General features: G+C 36.1%; 3 protein-coding genes across 3 annotated transcripts; 1 reads left to right on the top strand and 2 right to left on the bottom strand.

Annotated features, from left to right (window-relative positions):
- Positions 1–346: 346 nt before the first annotated feature.
- GCK72_025620 (uncharacterized protein) lies at positions 347–2,583 on the bottom strand (the record flags this gene model as incomplete). Its single annotated transcript, XM_003106105.2, has 11 exons — positions 347–410; positions 596–811; positions 860–1,034; positions 1,084–1,178; positions 1,254–1,389; positions 1,442–1,628; positions 1,744–1,935; positions 1,995–2,166; positions 2,220–2,305; positions 2,352–2,437; positions 2,490–2,583. The coding sequence occupies 11 exons, from the start codon at positions 2,581–2,583 to the stop codon at positions 347–349; spliced, it is 1,503 nt and encodes a 500-aa protein (XP_003106153.2).
- Positions 2,584–12,536: 9,953 nt separating this feature from the next.
- On the top strand, positions 12,537–13,774 carry GCK72_025619 (uncharacterized protein; the record flags this gene model as incomplete). Its single annotated transcript, XM_053736415.1, has 7 exons — positions 12,537–12,619; positions 12,665–12,779; positions 12,828–12,979; positions 13,023–13,218; positions 13,273–13,451; positions 13,511–13,621; positions 13,669–13,774. 7 exons carry the CDS (start codon positions 12,537–12,539, stop codon positions 13,772–13,774), a joined length of 942 nt encoding a protein of 313 aa, XP_053579981.1.
- A 276-nt stretch (positions 13,775–14,050) lies between these two features.
- GCK72_025618 (uncharacterized protein) lies at positions 14,051–16,665 on the bottom strand (the record flags this gene model as incomplete). The annotated part of the gene is made up of 10 exons (XM_003106220.2): positions 14,051–14,172; positions 14,224–14,385; positions 14,434–14,529; positions 14,888–14,982; positions 15,030–15,114; positions 15,162–15,283; positions 15,346–15,473; positions 16,158–16,277; positions 16,352–16,426; positions 16,483–16,665. The coding sequence occupies 10 exons, from the start codon at positions 16,663–16,665 to the stop codon at positions 14,051–14,053; spliced, it is 1,188 nt and encodes a 395-aa protein (XP_003106268.2).
- Positions 16,666–17,519: the final 854 nt, after the last annotated feature.

The raw sequence follows: 17,519 nt of genomic DNA, 5'->3' as shown, positions 1-17,519 counted from the left end.
TGCATTGTGTTTTATTCTTTCGCAATATTGATGTGTAATAATAATGTTGATTGAAGAACTGGAATAGTACAAAAGTTCATTATTAACAAAGCAGACAATTTAAAACGAAAGTCAAATTTGAAACCTAAAACAGATTTGAATAAAAAGCAGATTTCAATATTAAAGCATCAAAAAACAAGAATCATGGAGTTTGGAATTTCATAGAATTTCAAAGAATTTCATAGAATTGAAAATGTTGAGAAGTTGTAACAATGGCTCAAGACAGATGTTTGGAATATCAGAAATTTGGCAAGAAGACACATAAAGCCGTATTGCATCGGAATAGCAAATAAATTACACCAGTCACTTATAGGAACCATGGACGAGGACCATATGACCGTTTTGTGTCAATGTTTCGGACTGCATCTTTCCTGAAATATTTGAGAAATGTTGCTAAGTTCAACAATTCTTTAGTCTAGAAAAAGGGTAGAAAAAATGCGGCGACAAGTGTTTATTTTTCACCACGTCAATAGAGTAAACCAATACGTGACGTTGGTGTGTCGAGTCACTCAACTTTTGATCTAACCGCGAAGATACCCAGGAAAATGATACCCACCTTTTCTGCAAGTCTTCAGAGAACGGTGTGACATAATCAGTCAGAAACTCTTCGATAACATCCGGATAGAATATTTCAGTGAACGCAGTCTTAAGGTTCGTGGAAACCGTATCCAATTTTTTCAGAGTTCTTTCATAAGCCTTCCCAATAGCATCAATATAGTAAGGATTGCTAGCAGCTAGTCTCATATGGGACGATTGGAGCCATCCGTTTTCTCTGGAATGTTAAAATTTTAGATTATTCAAATTATGATGCTAGAGATACCTATTATGCACCCAAGTTGAGTTTTCAAAAAATGTCTTCAATTGAACATAATCTCTAATAGCATCCCTTGATCTATATCCTGGGAACCGACATCTATCCGATCCGGCCACCAACTGGTCAAGAGTAGTAGAAGGTGGACAGTTCAACGCTTGTATTGCTTGTTCGGCAGACACCGCTGTAATTTTGATTAAAATCTGATGTTTGGTTTATATTTCAATTCTTACTGTCTATATGAAACTTGGTTAACACTATCAGGTTCAACGCCAACGAAACCATTGAAGTGGGCCAAAGTTCACATAACGACGCGAAGTGATCGTACCTGGAATGTATGCAATTAGAAAAATAATTTGTCAAGTCGAATTTCCTCTTTTTTCTCTTTCGAAGATGAAATTACCTTTGCCAACCTGTAATGATGATAGAATCGAATGTCGTGAACTGTGATTTATATTTTTCGTTCTGAAGATACCATTCTTTATTGTTGAGAATGTATGGTTTGAGACGATTCCAATAACGACTTGCGCCGTCGGCACCTGAACAACCGAGTACAATTTTTTAGACATTTCAAACTTTTCCAGCTGATACCTTTAAACGCACTGCCACCCCACACCTCTTTGAATGAGTATGACATGTTTTTCCACATCTCCGGGGGCAGGTCATTATCCAAATTAGATGTATACTTCCATACGACAGGGATCACTAATTCATCAAGGCTGTACTCTTTGATTAGCTCCAACGGTGCACTTTTCAACTCATCGAACCACATTAAAACCTGAAGACAATTGTAATGAAAAGGAAAAGAGATCTATTGAGAGATATGAAATAGATTTAGAGAAGACAGCAAATTGCACTTTTCATTAGAAAAAGAAAACGAGGAAGCGACCTACCTTTGTCGCCGGGAATTCTTCGGTGACATTGATCGACACTTTTTTCAAGTGGTCAAAGATCATACGGAGAGTGTCGTTTTCATACTTGACTGGAAGGACTAAACGATCGGCTTCACATATTCCTACTTGGAATGCTTCATCCGCCCCAATGTGGATGTATCGGGAATTGAATTTCGAGTGCACTCTCATTAACTGGAAAATAAAACGTAAAATTTAAACTAGGCAATTAAAAATCTGCTAAATTGACATACCTGATTGACAGAGTCTAAAATTAACTCCAAACTTTGTGGGTCTCCAATACACGCTACCATTGGGTACCTTTCGTCTTCTCTCAAGTTGCTGTACTCTTCATTCTTCAGAATCCATTCCATATGTGCCAAAGTTTGCACAAGTGGGATGACTTCAAGTTCCAGTTGTTGAGCACTGAAAATTATATTTTTTTCAGAAAATGTCGGTTTAAAACTTCAAAAACTCACTGTTCCAAGATACTGATCACTTCATCTTCAGTGTACGCGTTTTTATTGACGACTCTTGAAAGATCCCCTCGGAATGGGAACATATCCTAAATTATTTTGTGTTGTCAGTCACATTTTAAGGTCAACACTCACCTCCCATTCCAGTAAAACACCTGTTGCACCTAACCCGCTTATTGTTGTGAGAAGTTGCTTGAAATACGCCACTTTTGGTGGCGCACCTGAAAAACAAATTTTCAGTACAATCCTACTATTTGTGAAATTTCTACTAACCTTTCATATCAAAATGAACTATAGATCTTTGGTAACCGCATAATGCGATATTCAGAGTTAGTGCTAGAACAACTAACGTCCTCTGGAGTAGCATAAGACCAAGCTGAAAATAAACACGTTTATTTTTCTGATAAGAAAAAAGTCGAAAAGAAACGAAAACTGTTTGGAATTGATAATGATACAGATATAAGTGAGTGGAGCAGGACGAGGGAAACTCCCCAATTGCCAAACAATACAATGTGCGAAACTCAAAACAGTGTGTAGTTTCATTTAGGTTGGCAAACAAAAGAGGGTAAGTCTAGAGAAGTATCAATTGGCTTGGTTACAGGGAGAACGAGTGGGAGTGTGTGTGGGTACTTGAGTAATGTTGCTTAGAGAAACATTTATTACCATTAAACCTGACTACTGTTCTCTTTTTCTTATTTCTTCTTTCGTCGAATAAGTGATAAGGGTTTTTTCTCTAGAATCGAGAAAACCTAGAACCTAGACCTGAGAACCAAGACAAGAACGTGAAAAAGTGTTGAAAAGAGGTGGAGAAGGGGAAAGGGGACGAACAAGTGTAAAATAATTTATCTTCCCCTACCTATCGCGCGTGATTCTCTGATGCCCCGCTTTCTATCGAAAAAAAGTAACATGATTTGCGTTTCAAGAAATGGTTTTGATCCTTCCCTTTTTCACGCACAAAATACAACTACTACTTCACTTAAGACCACCATAACAATAGAGTGGAACACCAACACCACAAACACAAAAAACCCAAAGAGCGAATCAAAGCAATACATATATTGTCAACAATGAAACGGGTATTTTAGATGAAATGTATTGAGGGAAAGGAGAAATACGTAACTTTTTGCTACTTTTTTTAGACATTTATGGTGGAGTGGTGAAGTCGTATAATATTGATAATGAAAAATTGAAGAGAGTGAATAGAGAATAAGAAAAGGCACGTGTGTGAAAGATCAAGTTTTTATTATTTCATTCTCCCGCATAATTTGTACCCCTCATTATCTTTACACAGGGTTTCAGGGTTTCCCCCATACCATTGGTTTTAGAAAAAAAGAAGTTTTGTCAATTCTTGTATGGCTTGCTAACTTTCTAACTGCTGATATGTCAGTTCCAATTTTGCAAGGTTAAGAACACCCAACCTCTAATTCCGCTAAGACACAAACCTCAAATCAATCAACTTCCTACCTATCAGTATCAGTAAAAACGAGAAATCGAGACTACTAGACCCACATCAATTATTCTCGGCAGCTATTACACTAAAAAAATGAACGTATTGTTTTGTGTTGGCGAGTGGTTGAAGCTGAAACTAAAACTGTTACAACGAAAAGAAAAGAAGTAGGGCATGAAACAAAAATTGTTTTGAGGCGAGATGAGACAATTTTTTGTCGAGATGAGAGAATCGCCGGGCGGAGGGACAAAACATCCGGTGCTCAAAGACTCTGGTCAAAGAGTGGTCGATGCAGAGAGATCATATTCAGAGATCATTGAGAAATTTGAACTTAAATTGAGAAAAGATGTTTGATTTCAACTAATTTGAAACATGTTTTCCAAAAACAGAAACATTTGAAAAACGAAAAGTGAATTTTAGGGTTCCCCTCTGAAACAATGAGTTCCACACATTCCAATCTTATCTTCCCGCGTTCCTATTCCACCTCAGTAGAAAAAAAAACAAAAAAAGAGTCAAAACCTTACTATCTTATCAAACAGGAATGATTAACGTCATAATAATAAAATTTTCCGACCAAAGTTAACCCGGTTTGGCTGTACAGAACAAAACCAATTAAGGTCAAATGTGAAGATAGGTAAATAGGGCTAAGGTTCTCTTCATATGAAAAATCTCACACACTTAGATATGTGTGTGAACAAAATAGAACAGTCACTTGATGTTTTCAATGGTTTTTTCTGAGATTTATTGGAGAAAAATTGATTGTTCACGTGTAATCTGTAATCCGGTCACACATCAGTTGTCCTGAATGGGAAAAGAGAATAGAAATCTTTTATTCAAATGTTTTATCAACATAACATGATGTCACTGTTCCTGCAGATATTGTTGAGTTATATGTTTTCATTCCAAGTGAGAAGAATCTGAAAAAAAAATTGTTATAAGTATGACACAAAGGTTTCGACATCGGGGGATATCCTTATAAAAAGACTGCACGTCTTTTGGAAATCAGATAAAAATAGACATGAACGGGCAGAAAAGAATAGTGAAAAGAGCACGTACTCTGATTTCTTTAAGGATTGAACTTGTGAGCATTCAATCCAATTTGGTACTATGTGTGTTTTTGTACTCTTACAAAGATTTATGTTTTAGTGTTTTTTCTAAAGCATTATATTGGAATCAAATCATGAAACAGTGAAATGAAATGAATAGCTGTATCTGGCATTAATAGCAAGCGTTTTTATTGGGGTTTTTTCTTGAACAGTGTAAAATTTCCTTTACGGGCCATTTTTCTACTGAACTCCTACATGACTCTTCACTCTTTTCTCAAAACTTCAGTATTTGAAGTAAATCTTGTGGAAAATGCATATACTGGAATCACACTTATCAAGACATAATATACAAAGAATGTGACAATTCGAAAAATCCCTCACTGAGAAGGCGCTTTTAAAAATTTACTGTAGATTGCGAGTGAAAGGAGCCATCAGATTCTTGGTATCATCACTACTTTATATAGTATGTCTTGGTGTTAGTAGGGATCATCATTAGACTGTGCGTTCATTCTCCTTTCCCTTCTGACTACCCGAGCGGGAGTGTTAGACCTAATTAGGTAGATGAGCGCACTCTCCTCTCCCCCTCCCAAGCGGCGTGATGTCCAAGTGGATAACAGCCAGGACGGAGGTCCGATAGGTTGAGGGTTCAATTCCCTCGCTTTTCGCAGTGATGACGCGATGAAGAGTGGATATTACATTTGAGATGCACGAAGCTTATGCAGTTTTTGATAACATTTTTGTCAAAATTTTAGTGATTTTAGAGTCGAGATTTACAGTCAATGGGACGGAAAATTACAATAAATTGTTTTGCCAAGTTTTAGTATATTGTTCCTCTAAGATCGAAGAGATATATAGAATTATTTTTGCTAATGCAACAAGTACATCATCACGTGAACTGTAACTATTAGAAAAAAAAGCGCTGTTTAACATTATATATAAAAACAGCAGAAAAATTCTAAAAAAAGAAGTGGGCGATATGTTTCAGATAAATGCGACAATTCTTTGAAAAAGTCCTCAAAAATAGTATTGTTTCCTTTTTACGAGATGGGAAGATTGTTTTTATTATTTAATTTCAAAATATTATTGATTTTAATCTAAAAATCTGGTGGGACAAAAGGAACTAATTGTTCCAAAAACAAAATATGAAACATCAGAATAAAAAAGAAGATGTTCTCGAGCTCGATCAAATAAAACCTCTTCAAAAACTATTTGAGTGGGGTGTTGTGGACAAGTTTTATTAAATTCCACTCGGAAAGAGTGATGCTGGTCTTCTGAAGAAGATACTTATTCTTATCGTTTTTTTTTCTTCTTCTTTCTATACATGCATGTGTTGCTCAGAACGAAGTTTGCCTCACTTGAATGACGCTCTTCATATCCTTTGCATTATCTCATAGCCTTCACATTGGTGCAAAAAAAAAGAAACTTCCAAAAATATGTCGTGTTATAACTAGAGCGTCCTGATGTTATAACTAGAATTTTTTCAAAGATAATGTATCAGGTGTCAATCTGGCAGTTGGAAAAGTGTGAAGTTGGTTTGGAGGTTTGGAGCAAATTGTTTTTCTGTTTTCTAGCACCTTGGTATTGCAGTTCCTCGTTTTTTTTCGTTTGTAAGATGAGAATTAGATAGAAAAAGGGTTTAGTAAGTGTTTTTATGAGAAAAATTTTGAAAAATTTCTTCATTTTTTGATACCGTACAAGTGTTAAATGAAAATAAGTCAAACCTTTTCACTTTTCTGCACCACTCGAAAACTTCAAACAAATCACATTCTTTTCTTATCCGCCATAAAATAAAATCCATAATTTTCCCACGACCCGCTTATCTGATGTGACTGGTGTGTCTGAATGCTCAATTTGAATCATTACTTTTTCAGGCACTAGGCACTTGTCTTTCTTTCTTACTTCGGACCTTTTTCTTCTTTTTTTTGGGACAAATTCGAAATAGAAGGAAATCACGAAATAAAAAGAGGATGCAAAACCGAATCACATTCATTCACTCTTCGAACCCCTTTTCTCCCTATAAGTATTTTTTCCTTTCGTTTTGCTTGTCGAGTTGCCTTTGCCCCTCTATCTTGACTCAAAAATCAGCGCGAAAAGGAAAACGGGTCCCTTCTATTATCAGATCGCCCTTCTATTTTTTTATTTCTACTGCGCTTCTTTCCTATACACTTCTGTGAATGGTGATGGTGCACAGGTTTCACTGTTCACTGTTCGTTCGTCTTCTGTATTTGCGTATTGACAAACAAACCGTCAAATGTTTATCACGTTGTTCATTGATGACGTTGTTCAGTGTTCCACTATGTTCTGCTTAAATTCTTCTTTTATTTCAATGTCTTTTTTCTGATTCTTCCTTACATCTCAAAACAAAAGGATTCCTGGTCCATGTCGGTCATCCATCCTCTTAGATTACTCACATCAGACCAGCCAACTATCTGATTTCTGAAATCAAGTTTAGCTGGGCGAATCGTTCAAGCGCAGGTCCTATTTAATTTTCCACAATTCCTTCTTTTCTTCTTCTTTCTCACACAAGAAGCTCCACAATCTTCTACCCCTCCTTTCTTCTCCTTTTGCTTCCTTTTTATTCAGAATAGCTTATTCTTGATTCACTTTGTGTTTATTTCACTATATTTCGTGTAATTCTTTAATTAATCAAACGGACGACTGGCCGCGCAGTCGTCGTGACCTCAGATCGAGTGAGAAAGAGGTTTCACGAAAAGAAGCTGGTGGTTTGACAGCAGCAGCAGCAGCAGAAGCACATGCAATCTGAATTTAGAATTGAGAATTGAAAAATGGAAATGAATTAGGAGAGACAATACGAAAAAGAACCAATGTATTGCAGCCACTGCAACAAATTTTGCACGTTCACACTTTTAAAGTGTGGAAGCATTTAGTGTTAAAAAATTTTAAGTGAATTATTCATCGGAAACGAGGTCAGAGAATTTTGGATCGAGAATGAAAATCGCTCTTTTTTGTTCCAATTGCATGTAATGTTGTAAATGGGTGCACTGGAATTATTAAACAGATTCAGGTTATGCACTAGTTTTTAAAAATCCGTGCTATGCAGCTTGTCTGATTTTCAATACTCCTTACATTAATTGTTAGAGTTCTCTAAGAGTTTAGAATATACACGATGAGGCCAGGGCTGCGTTTTATAGACAAGAATGGTACATTTTTTGCGTCACGGTGAACATTCGAATCTATATAGCCGGTATAGTATGCACATAAGTTTGAATATTCACCGGGTCCAAAAAATGTACCATTCTTGTAAATAGCGCAACTGCAATAGTAGCCCTGGCCTCATCGTGGCAACTCCATTTTATTGAAATCCTAATATTTTCTAGTGATGAATGGACCTACAATTTTTCTTCAAAACATTATCTTTAATTTTTTTAATACAACTTAGTTAGTAACAATAGTAGCTTATGTTCAGATAATGCAGACTATTATCTAGTCAAAGCTATCTGCTAGAAATTTTTATACGAATCATTTCAAAAAAGAATAGTCATATCTGAATCGGTATGGTTTCGAAATGTTGTTTTGCTCTCAATCTGCGAACATTCGAGAATTTCCAAAATTTTTAATTTCACATCTATGATTATTACCGTATTATGTTTTGAAACAATATTTACAGTAAAAATGATCTATAGAGCTTTTATAAGCATAAAACGTTTCTAACAATGGTAGATTATATATTTCATTAGAAAGTATCTACCAAACAAAAAATCGGATACATTTTTCAATGATCAACCCCCAGTAAGCATGATTCATTAGGCTATAGTTCCAGATAAGGTCAAATTCTGTACGTATTGTCTTGTTCCTCTTTTCTCGGCGCTTCAAGCGAAAGCAAGAACAACCTCCTCTTATTTTCTTGCCTCTCAGAGGGCAGCATATACATTATCTTGTTTCGCAAGTAGTGAACTGTGTCGTTTGATGGGACAAATAACAGGTCTGTCACCCTCCTTCCCCCTCCACACCTCCTTTTGAGTATTACAAATGTGTTACAGCTTTTCGTTTGAACAAAGAAAATACTTGGCTGCCCTTCGTTTTGCCTTCCTTTCTTGGTTTTTGTCGTCTTGACTTTCTATATCGGTATCTTGTTTTTCGATTCCAAATTCATCTGTTTTTGGTTATCATTATTTTCTTTGACAGTATGCGCTACTGATTTTCTAATACTTTTTTGAATTTCCCGGGTTCATTTCATTCTGAAAACATTGTTTCAGGTCCTAGTTTTTGTAGACAGGTGATTTCGATTTCGAAATGAACAATTTAGTTTCAGTCTCCTTTCCGTTTTCGTCTAGCTATCTTTATTCCTTTTTCTCTGAATCATCACATTTCGCCGCTTATTCTCAGAACAAAAGACCTAGGCATAATGTCGAAAAACATTGAAATCGTGTTAGATTCGAAAACCGAATCAAATTCAGTTTTGCACTGATATCCCTCCTTTTCTTCTATCGAAAAAAGGAGCCCTTCTTTCGAAAGGCACTTGACGGCTGACTAGATTGCCAATTCGTTTATTAGGGTTTGAAGAGCTTTGCTTCCTGAATAGATACTCTTTTTTCTGAGCGCGATGACGATGATTATTTCTCTCAAATAGGGAAAAGAATGTGTGTATGTGTGTAAGACCTATGTTTAAGAAAAGAACATGATGAAGACTAAGAAAAATGATGGAAGGAGAACAAAAGCGGAAGAGCGTCGAGTGTATCTCTCACTCATTTAATTTTTCTTAAGGTCCTTGGTTTGCTGGTCTACACTTTTCTACGAAAGTTTTCTTATAATTTTTATATAGACTCGGACTGAAAAGTGAGACTTAAGAATGTCAAAACGGATGTAATATATATGATTATGATCACACAGTTAATTAATTGACCAGAGTTCTATAAATTTCACCTGTTTTGTCTATCTAGAACTTCCAAGTCGTTGTCTTAACTTCAAATCAAGCTAATTTTAGGCAATCCTTACTCTCTTAAATTATTGTAAAAAACTACTTAAGGCAATTATGACCGATGCAAGCCAGATTTTTGCATGACACCCTTGTCATGACAGATTTGGCTAATTTTTATTTAAAATATTTGTATTTCTCGATAGAAGTATTCTAGCTTTATTCGTTTCATTCCATAAGGTTTCCGGACATAGTATTCATAACCATAACCTATGTAAACACTGTTATAGATCTTCTGTCTTCCTCCACTTCAATTACACCCGGTCTGCCTGCATGCTCCATTTTCTTTCCGGTTCCGACTTCGACGTCGCCGTCGTCGTCTACAACTAAGCGTTAGCTTCCGAAGATTGATTGATGTCAAACTATTCTCCATCGGTCGTTCCACACACAGCTCTTCAGCGTTTCTCATCTGGCAGGTGGTGGGGAAGGCTTTCCTCGTGTTTTAATTGTTTCGGACATAAAGCAGCACAATTTGAACGCCGCGAGTTATTCTTAAACCAACGTAGTCATTCAATTTTATTTTGTGGATTTAGGATTTAAATCTGCAGAATCTTGTGCATTCTGAGATTCTTTCTCTTGGAAAAAATTCTGGAAGGAAAATATTCCAAGAAAAGACTGGACCAAACCTCCTAGCCAAAAAAATTCATTTTTTGTACACATCTTGTTGTTTCTAGATTATTCAATTAAACGTTATGACGAAACTCTATCCCTCGTTTTTTTTTCATCTCTCGTTTGTTTTTCTCGGTTCCCTTCAAATAATTTCAATTCTTTCCAATAATTTTCTAGAAAAAACGCAAACTTGTTTTGTTTTCAGAATCCATTTCAATTGTGAACATGAAAATTAGCACCTTGTAACACAACACTACTGCAGCACATTTGGAATATAAGGTTTGTACTTTTTTCGTTCATCTTCACCTACCCAATCATTATTTTGTCATCTTGACAGAGAAAGAGCAAAAGTTGTCGCATGCGCGGGTAGGAGGATAGAAGATTTATGCCGTTATATCACTAAAAAAGGCAGGGGGAAGACACTTGAATTCGCTCCGTGACTCTTGAGAAGAAGCGCATATCCACTTCAATTCGACAAAACTCTAGAATCTCATTTTTTGGAATTTTATTAACCTTAGGGGTTAGGTTTCATGAAGTCGGACAAGAGAGGAGGAAAAAATTTTTTCGCTTTTATATTTTTTTTCTCCATCTGAGTATTTTTGAGAGATCAAGAAGGTACGGTCACTTTTTGAATCGGTTTTGCATTTTGGAAAATAGTTGTTCTTTTGTAATGTTACATCATTTAAAAACAATTCAAATTACTACATATTTTTGAAAAAGAAATACATAAAAAAGCTTCTGTTGAAAATCAAGTTCTTTCCTGAACCAAACCCACTGTCTATATTCTTTCAGCTAGAAATAATTTCAGTTTCTATTTTAAATAACATCGCAACAAAACTACAACCCAACCCAACTGGTTCACGTAATTTGACTACATATTATTTAAAATGACGAAGTTGATTCATTTGTTCTGACCTGTTCAGATTTTCTTCAAAAATAGACTTGAGTAGTAAAAAACAAAAGTTGACCTAACTCACTTTCTGTATGAGTCCTCAATTTTTTTGTTTGAAAAGTAATTATTAAGAAAGACATTATAAAACTTTAGTAATTTAGGAATGACTTAGTAAAACTTTGAAAAATTGAATTTGAAAGCATCTGCTTCCAGTTAACCTGCAACTTCCGGGAATCAAATGTCTGCAGAGTTACACCCGATGAAATCATCCAGTTTTTTTCTTTTTTAGTTCCACGTCCACGTTTGCCATTTCCCCACACTTTACATAACACTGAATGATCTAGACCTTTTTTGCATATTCCTCGGATTTAGAGTCTTGAATCTCAAATCTTGAACATCATTTTATATCCTTTACCCTGTTTTTTCTCGTTCTTCTTCTATTTTCAACTATTCTTTTCTTTTTTCCAGCGTCTTCGTTCATCTCTTCATCGACTTCTCACCAAACCTCAGTTCGACGAAAAACACTGAAAACTGAGGCGCGATGGCCGTGTCTCATCATTTGTGTCAATTTCTACGGAAAAACGAGACGATTGATTTCTCAACGTTATTGAGTCATTCTCCACGGGAAGAAGCCACTTCAAACATAAATAAGGTTAGAAACGAATAGCGAGAAAATAGGGGGAAAAAGAGATGTCTTCGTTTTTTTTGTCTCATGGAACAACATGAAAAGTTGTGAGTACTACTACTGTGTCTAGAGACTACAAATTCAATTTGTTAGCTTCGATTATTTGATGACACAGTTTTCAGTTTTCTCATCATTTCAAAGATTGAGACATTGGGAAATGTAGAGAAGAAGAAAAAACCCAACAAAAAAATTCAGATCACATATGCATATATTGCTCCATTCATCATCATATTTGGTATTGTCGGTGATGTTCTTACGGTGGTCACATTAACACATCCCTTGCTACGGAAGTCCTCAATTATATACACATACCTAACACTGCTGGCTATGACAGATTTGGTACGTTCTGAATATATTCTGAATACTTCCTGTTCTAGAAAATTGTCTATTTTAGTCAACTCTGCAATTAAAACTAATTAGTTGCATCAGCCTTAATTAGTGTTACGTCACAAAGGATTTTCCCCTTCTGATTTTGATTTCTGGTTTCAATAGACATTCTCAAATAGGCATCCTTTTAATTCCTGGACTTTTTTCTTCTTTCAGCTCACACAATTCTCTGTTATACCAATGATCATGTGGTTGCTGGACATTCGTGCTTGTTCTAAAACATCTGCCTTCTTCTATGCACACATTGGGTTTCCACTGGTACAGTTAACAAAGAAACGGGTCATTTGACTGATAATCACTATTCAGGCAAACGCACTAATGGGTTCGAGTGTTTGGATTGTGGTGTTTCTCACGTTGTCTCAGTATATGGCGGTGTGCAAACCATTTGCATATGGCTTAAGGTACTGGGACTCAGATTTAGGATAAGACAACGTAGTAATTTTCAGATCACGAAAAATATGTTATGTACTATTTGCACTGGCTTACATGTTCAATTTCTGCATTTATGCACCATGGGCCGTCAAGAAAAATGTTCACGATATCTCAGAACTTGTTCCAGAGGTAATGGTGTTTGATACCTAAAATACTAGCTGCAATATGTTTCTTCAGAGTTTTCTGGTATCCGTTTGTCCATACGTCGTTTGTGACGCAAAACGACCGGATTGGTTTGTGATTTATGAAACTGCTCGCGAACTCATATCCAGAATATTCCCCTTCTTCCTCGTCGCATTTCTCAACATCAAGATTTTAATTACTTATAGGTAAGTAATATAGGTGATGAATGTGCGAATAGAAAAATTACAGAAATACAAAACGGGATAGAATGGAAAGATTGGCAAACTCTCAAAAGAAATTCATGTTTGAGAAAAGTGAAAAGGAAGAGAAGAGACTTTTCATATTGCTTTTTGCAATTGTCATAGTTTTCTTTGTGTGCACTATTCCAGCAGCTCCGCTAACTATTCTGGTAGCGGACACTAAGAACAACAATGTTGGATTCCAGGTTTCTCATTTCCCCGTTTTAGTGCTAAAATTACAATTTTCAATTAATTTTCAGATCTTCCGAGCTGTGGTCAACTTGTTAGAATTTACCAAGTTTGCCATGAATTTCTACTTTTACTGTCTTATCAACCCTGATATCCGCAGTATTTGTGCTCACGTCATCACTTGCAAGAAAATCACAAAACCAGCTAGAGTGAAGGGGCAACCAACAACACCCCTCTCTATGTACACGAGGTGGGTACCAACTACACAGGGAACAATAAAACAAATTATTAATTATTGATTATTTTAAGATCTACGAAAAATTCCACTATTCGAGATGCTCATAAAAACGGTGAAAAGCGAGGAACTGATAGCGACTCGAAAAAATTCGAAGACTCCAGAAATAGTTCGCTGAAATCTGGGTTGGTAAAAGTCTTGATTATAATTCTTGCAAATACCATAATTTCAGAAAAGATTCCGTGCGCCGTGGTGTGCCTGCCGACACTCTCATAGAAAAATTGACTGTCATCAAGGAAAATGAGTCGGTCACCTCCGAAACTGGAGATCACGTGTAAAGTTCGCCTATACTTCTCTAATAACTATTTGAAATTATAAACTAAAATTACATCAATTATAATTTTTTCACCCCATTCTCTCTGACATCATTCCCATTTACCCCACTTTTGTTGTGAATAATGTAGATACGTTTAAAACTTCAAAAAAGAAAAAAAAACTAAACTAAATTCTCAAGAAAAAAGTGTAAGAAAACAAAAATGAATTGTATTAATAAAATGCCTGTATTATTGAAATGTGAACGAAAATTGAAAGAAATAAAGACTGTGTATTATCATTTAAGACAGCGTTGAAGTTTTCAAAGAAGTGCAGTCGGTTGAGTAGGATCTCTGGTGCACTTGCTTGTACTTTGCATTGGAACGGTTGTTGTTATTATTCATTGTAGCAGTAGATGAACATTCTGGAAAAGAAATTGTTCGTTTTTAATAAAATCTCACTAATATATTCTTACCAAAATTCTCAAAACTCCGTTTAGTTGTTGTTTCTGAGTACGTGTGTCTGGTTTGACACAACGCTTTCCGTACATGTGACCGATTGAACAGAATGTAAATCCACGGGTTCAGACATGAGTTCAGGTTACCCAAAATTGCTACATAGGAAATGAACATGGAATCTAAATAAAAAATTGTTTAGAAATGATTTAGAAATTCAAGAAACTCACGTAAAATCTCTGGCCAAAGTGCCTGTATAACATTAATGACACAGAATGGCATCCAAAGGAAGAAGTTGCATGCGACAATGGTGATAGTGAGGCGGACTGAAATCCAAGACATTTAAATCATTTTGCATCTAACTTGGGAAGGTCATGGAGTCAGTGTGGAAATACGTGACATGACCTATATCATTGGAAAGCTGAGAAAATGCTGATTCCAAATATATATATATATATATATATATATATATATATATATATATATATATATATAATGTTTTTGCCCACAAGGCCTGGCATTCGAAAAAGTAAGAAAACATTTGGATATTTTTCTCGAAAGCCAGGTCTCAAAGGCAAAAGCTAATTATTTACTTGAAATCAGCGCTTTATCAGCTTTTAAATTATATAGGTCACGACATATTTCTCCATACTGACTCCATGATCTCCCCTAGTAAGCACATACCTGTCTGAACGCGTTTTCGGTCGAATTCAGACATTTGCTGGCGGAACCCTTTCGACTTTTTTCTAAGCTCCTCAATGTAGTTGTCAGTTGCCTCACTAAAATTAAATGTTTGAATCTTTTTTGTCTGCTTGAATTTAGTTACGTTGAGTGTTTTCCGTTTTTCTTCTGACTATCCATAGCGCGCACTGATTTGGTGGATGACAAGCGTACTGCTTTACAAACGCAATCTGAAATGCTTGTACTTTTGTTCCCTGTTTTTCCTTCTCCTTCTTACAATAAAAAATAGCGGCGAAAATGGACGGAAGAAGCCAGGCGAGCGTGTTGAACATGATAACATAGACATTTTTCAGTGTGTTTCTGTGAGATCCATAAATTGTTGAGCACTTTCCAGTCCGTCTGAAAACAAAATTCCACTCATTTTTCTATCCTTCCATCGCGAGAAAAAAAAAGTAATTTACGGGTTTTTGCCCCAGACAATGAACTGGGGAGCGGAGAGCAGCAATGCGAGGCCCCAGGCGATGGCAGCCATCCAATTTGGACGACGATATCGTGATGAGCGGAAGTGAGCCAACGGACGGCATATCGCCTGGAATAAAAGACGTCTAGTTTCTATTTTTATCCCGGAAGTTTAAATTCAAAGATATCTTTCTCCTAGTTCATATTAGTCAGGTTATATTTTATATCAGGCTGATTCTTGAGTCTTCGAGTGGAAGAGAGAGATATGAAGGGAACTTGCAAATATACATAAACCTATGACGTGTGGAAATTGAAGCTCTACGTTTTCCCCTCCTCCGTTTTTTTCTTCTCTTCCTACACACAATCCAAAATAACAGGGAGAGGGAGCCTATGCTTGCAAAACATGTTTACATGACTTTTTGACAGGGGGTCCGTCCCATCAAAGGGAATTTTTGAATAAAAGATATTTGATACTTGCAACATCCAGAGATATCTATCTTTGAACTTTCTGAATAGATGAGTGTAGTCAATTGGGGTGCAAGATTAATATATTCAGTGAAAGGGATGGTCAATGTTGAGCATGGCTACTACTACTGTAATTCCTTGTGTTTTACTCACAAATCTCCCACACAAACCAAATATTGAAAACAGAACCATAGTCATAAACACGGAACAAAATATGATATTACAGGTGATTTTTTCCATTTATGAAAAAAATTTTCACCTGTATTACTGGTATTTAGCATTAATGTTTGGTTCATGATATCAATCACCAACTGCTGATTTTTTTTGAAATGCATTTTGTATCACTCACCTGGTAACGGTCTGCGCTGATTGCAACCAAGAGGAATGGGCTGGCATACATTGGGAACATTTGGACATATCTCATAAACTTGCATATGAAGTTGGAACCGTAGTAGTTTGGATAGGTCAGCTAAAAATTGGGATGGTAATTTTTCTATATTTAGCTCTTATTCCCATTTCCACGAACTCATCACACTTACTTACCAACGTCAAAATTTCCGTGCCTAAAGATAATAGAGCAAAGAGAAGATCGGCAACGCATGTATGAATTATGAGAAGCTGAAAAGAAATAAATTATGTTATAATTACAAAATTACCGCTATTCATTTCCTCACTTGCACTGGTGACACCCGTCGTTTCATGACATGGTTTCCTCGAAAGATGACGAACAGGAGGAATAGGTTTCCTAGTAGGGAAACAGTCATAACCACAGTTTGATGAACCACAAGGAAGTAGAGTTGGCTCATGGCAGATGCACGGTTTGCGGAGTAGGTCAAATTTGAAAAAGTGGTATTCATTCTGAGATTAATTACTTGAAAAATTACTTAAAAGAAGAATGGCTAAAAGAACGGATATAAGACCAGAAACAAGAAATCGGAATTTGAAAGAAATCCTTTCTAGCTAGACAACTAGAAAAATGACACCTTCAGAAATGCCAGAATAGTTTTGGGGACACTTGAAAAAATTAGAAACAGAAACATAGCACCAAAAAAATGAAAGACTCATTGAAGACACTAGTCCATCTCTGAAGACTCCCTTTATTAGCGCCTCATTTTTTTTTGAAGGCGTGCTCTCTGGTTCTCATCTGAAGATGTGAAGATGTGGTGGTCTGAAGATGCGACTGGATGAGTTCAGTTCAGAACACAGAGAAGGAATATTGAGAAATATGTATGGCTATGGAATTTTATTTTACTGGAATGAAAATGGGGACCTCGTCAATGGATACATGAGAAACAAGACGAAGAAAATCTCAAAGAACACAAGTTTAATCGGATTGTCATATGCCAGAATACAATTAATATTTCTATTCAAAAGTCTACGTACTCCGACTTACCCCACATGAGCATGAACATCTACAAACGATGAATAAAAACATAAAAACGAGAAAGACCGGCCGTGAAAATCTTATTAGAAGCCAATAATTTCTCACTACTGTCGTTTTTCCGAACATCCACCACGATGTTCAACTATCTCGGAACAAAATCTATCCTTCTCAAAATTCTTTATTTCCGGAATGAAATCAAAAACAGAAGAAAAAATCTAATAGCGTGTCGTCAGGCATTTAATAATTAAATTTATGCAAATTTTTCAGGCAGGTGTTTTCCAGCACTCACTACACCTCTTATTTTTTTGCCCCGTCACTTATAGGAAT

The sequence above is a fragment of the Caenorhabditis remanei genome, chromosome X (assembly GCF_010183535.1).
Source record: "Caenorhabditis remanei strain PX506 chromosome X, whole genome shotgun sequence".
Lineage (NCBI taxonomy): Eukaryota > Metazoa > Nematoda > Chromadorea > Rhabditida > Rhabditidae > Caenorhabditis > Caenorhabditis remanei.
Note: the sequence above shows the minus strand (reverse complement) of the source record. Positions and strands in the feature narration are given on the sequence as shown.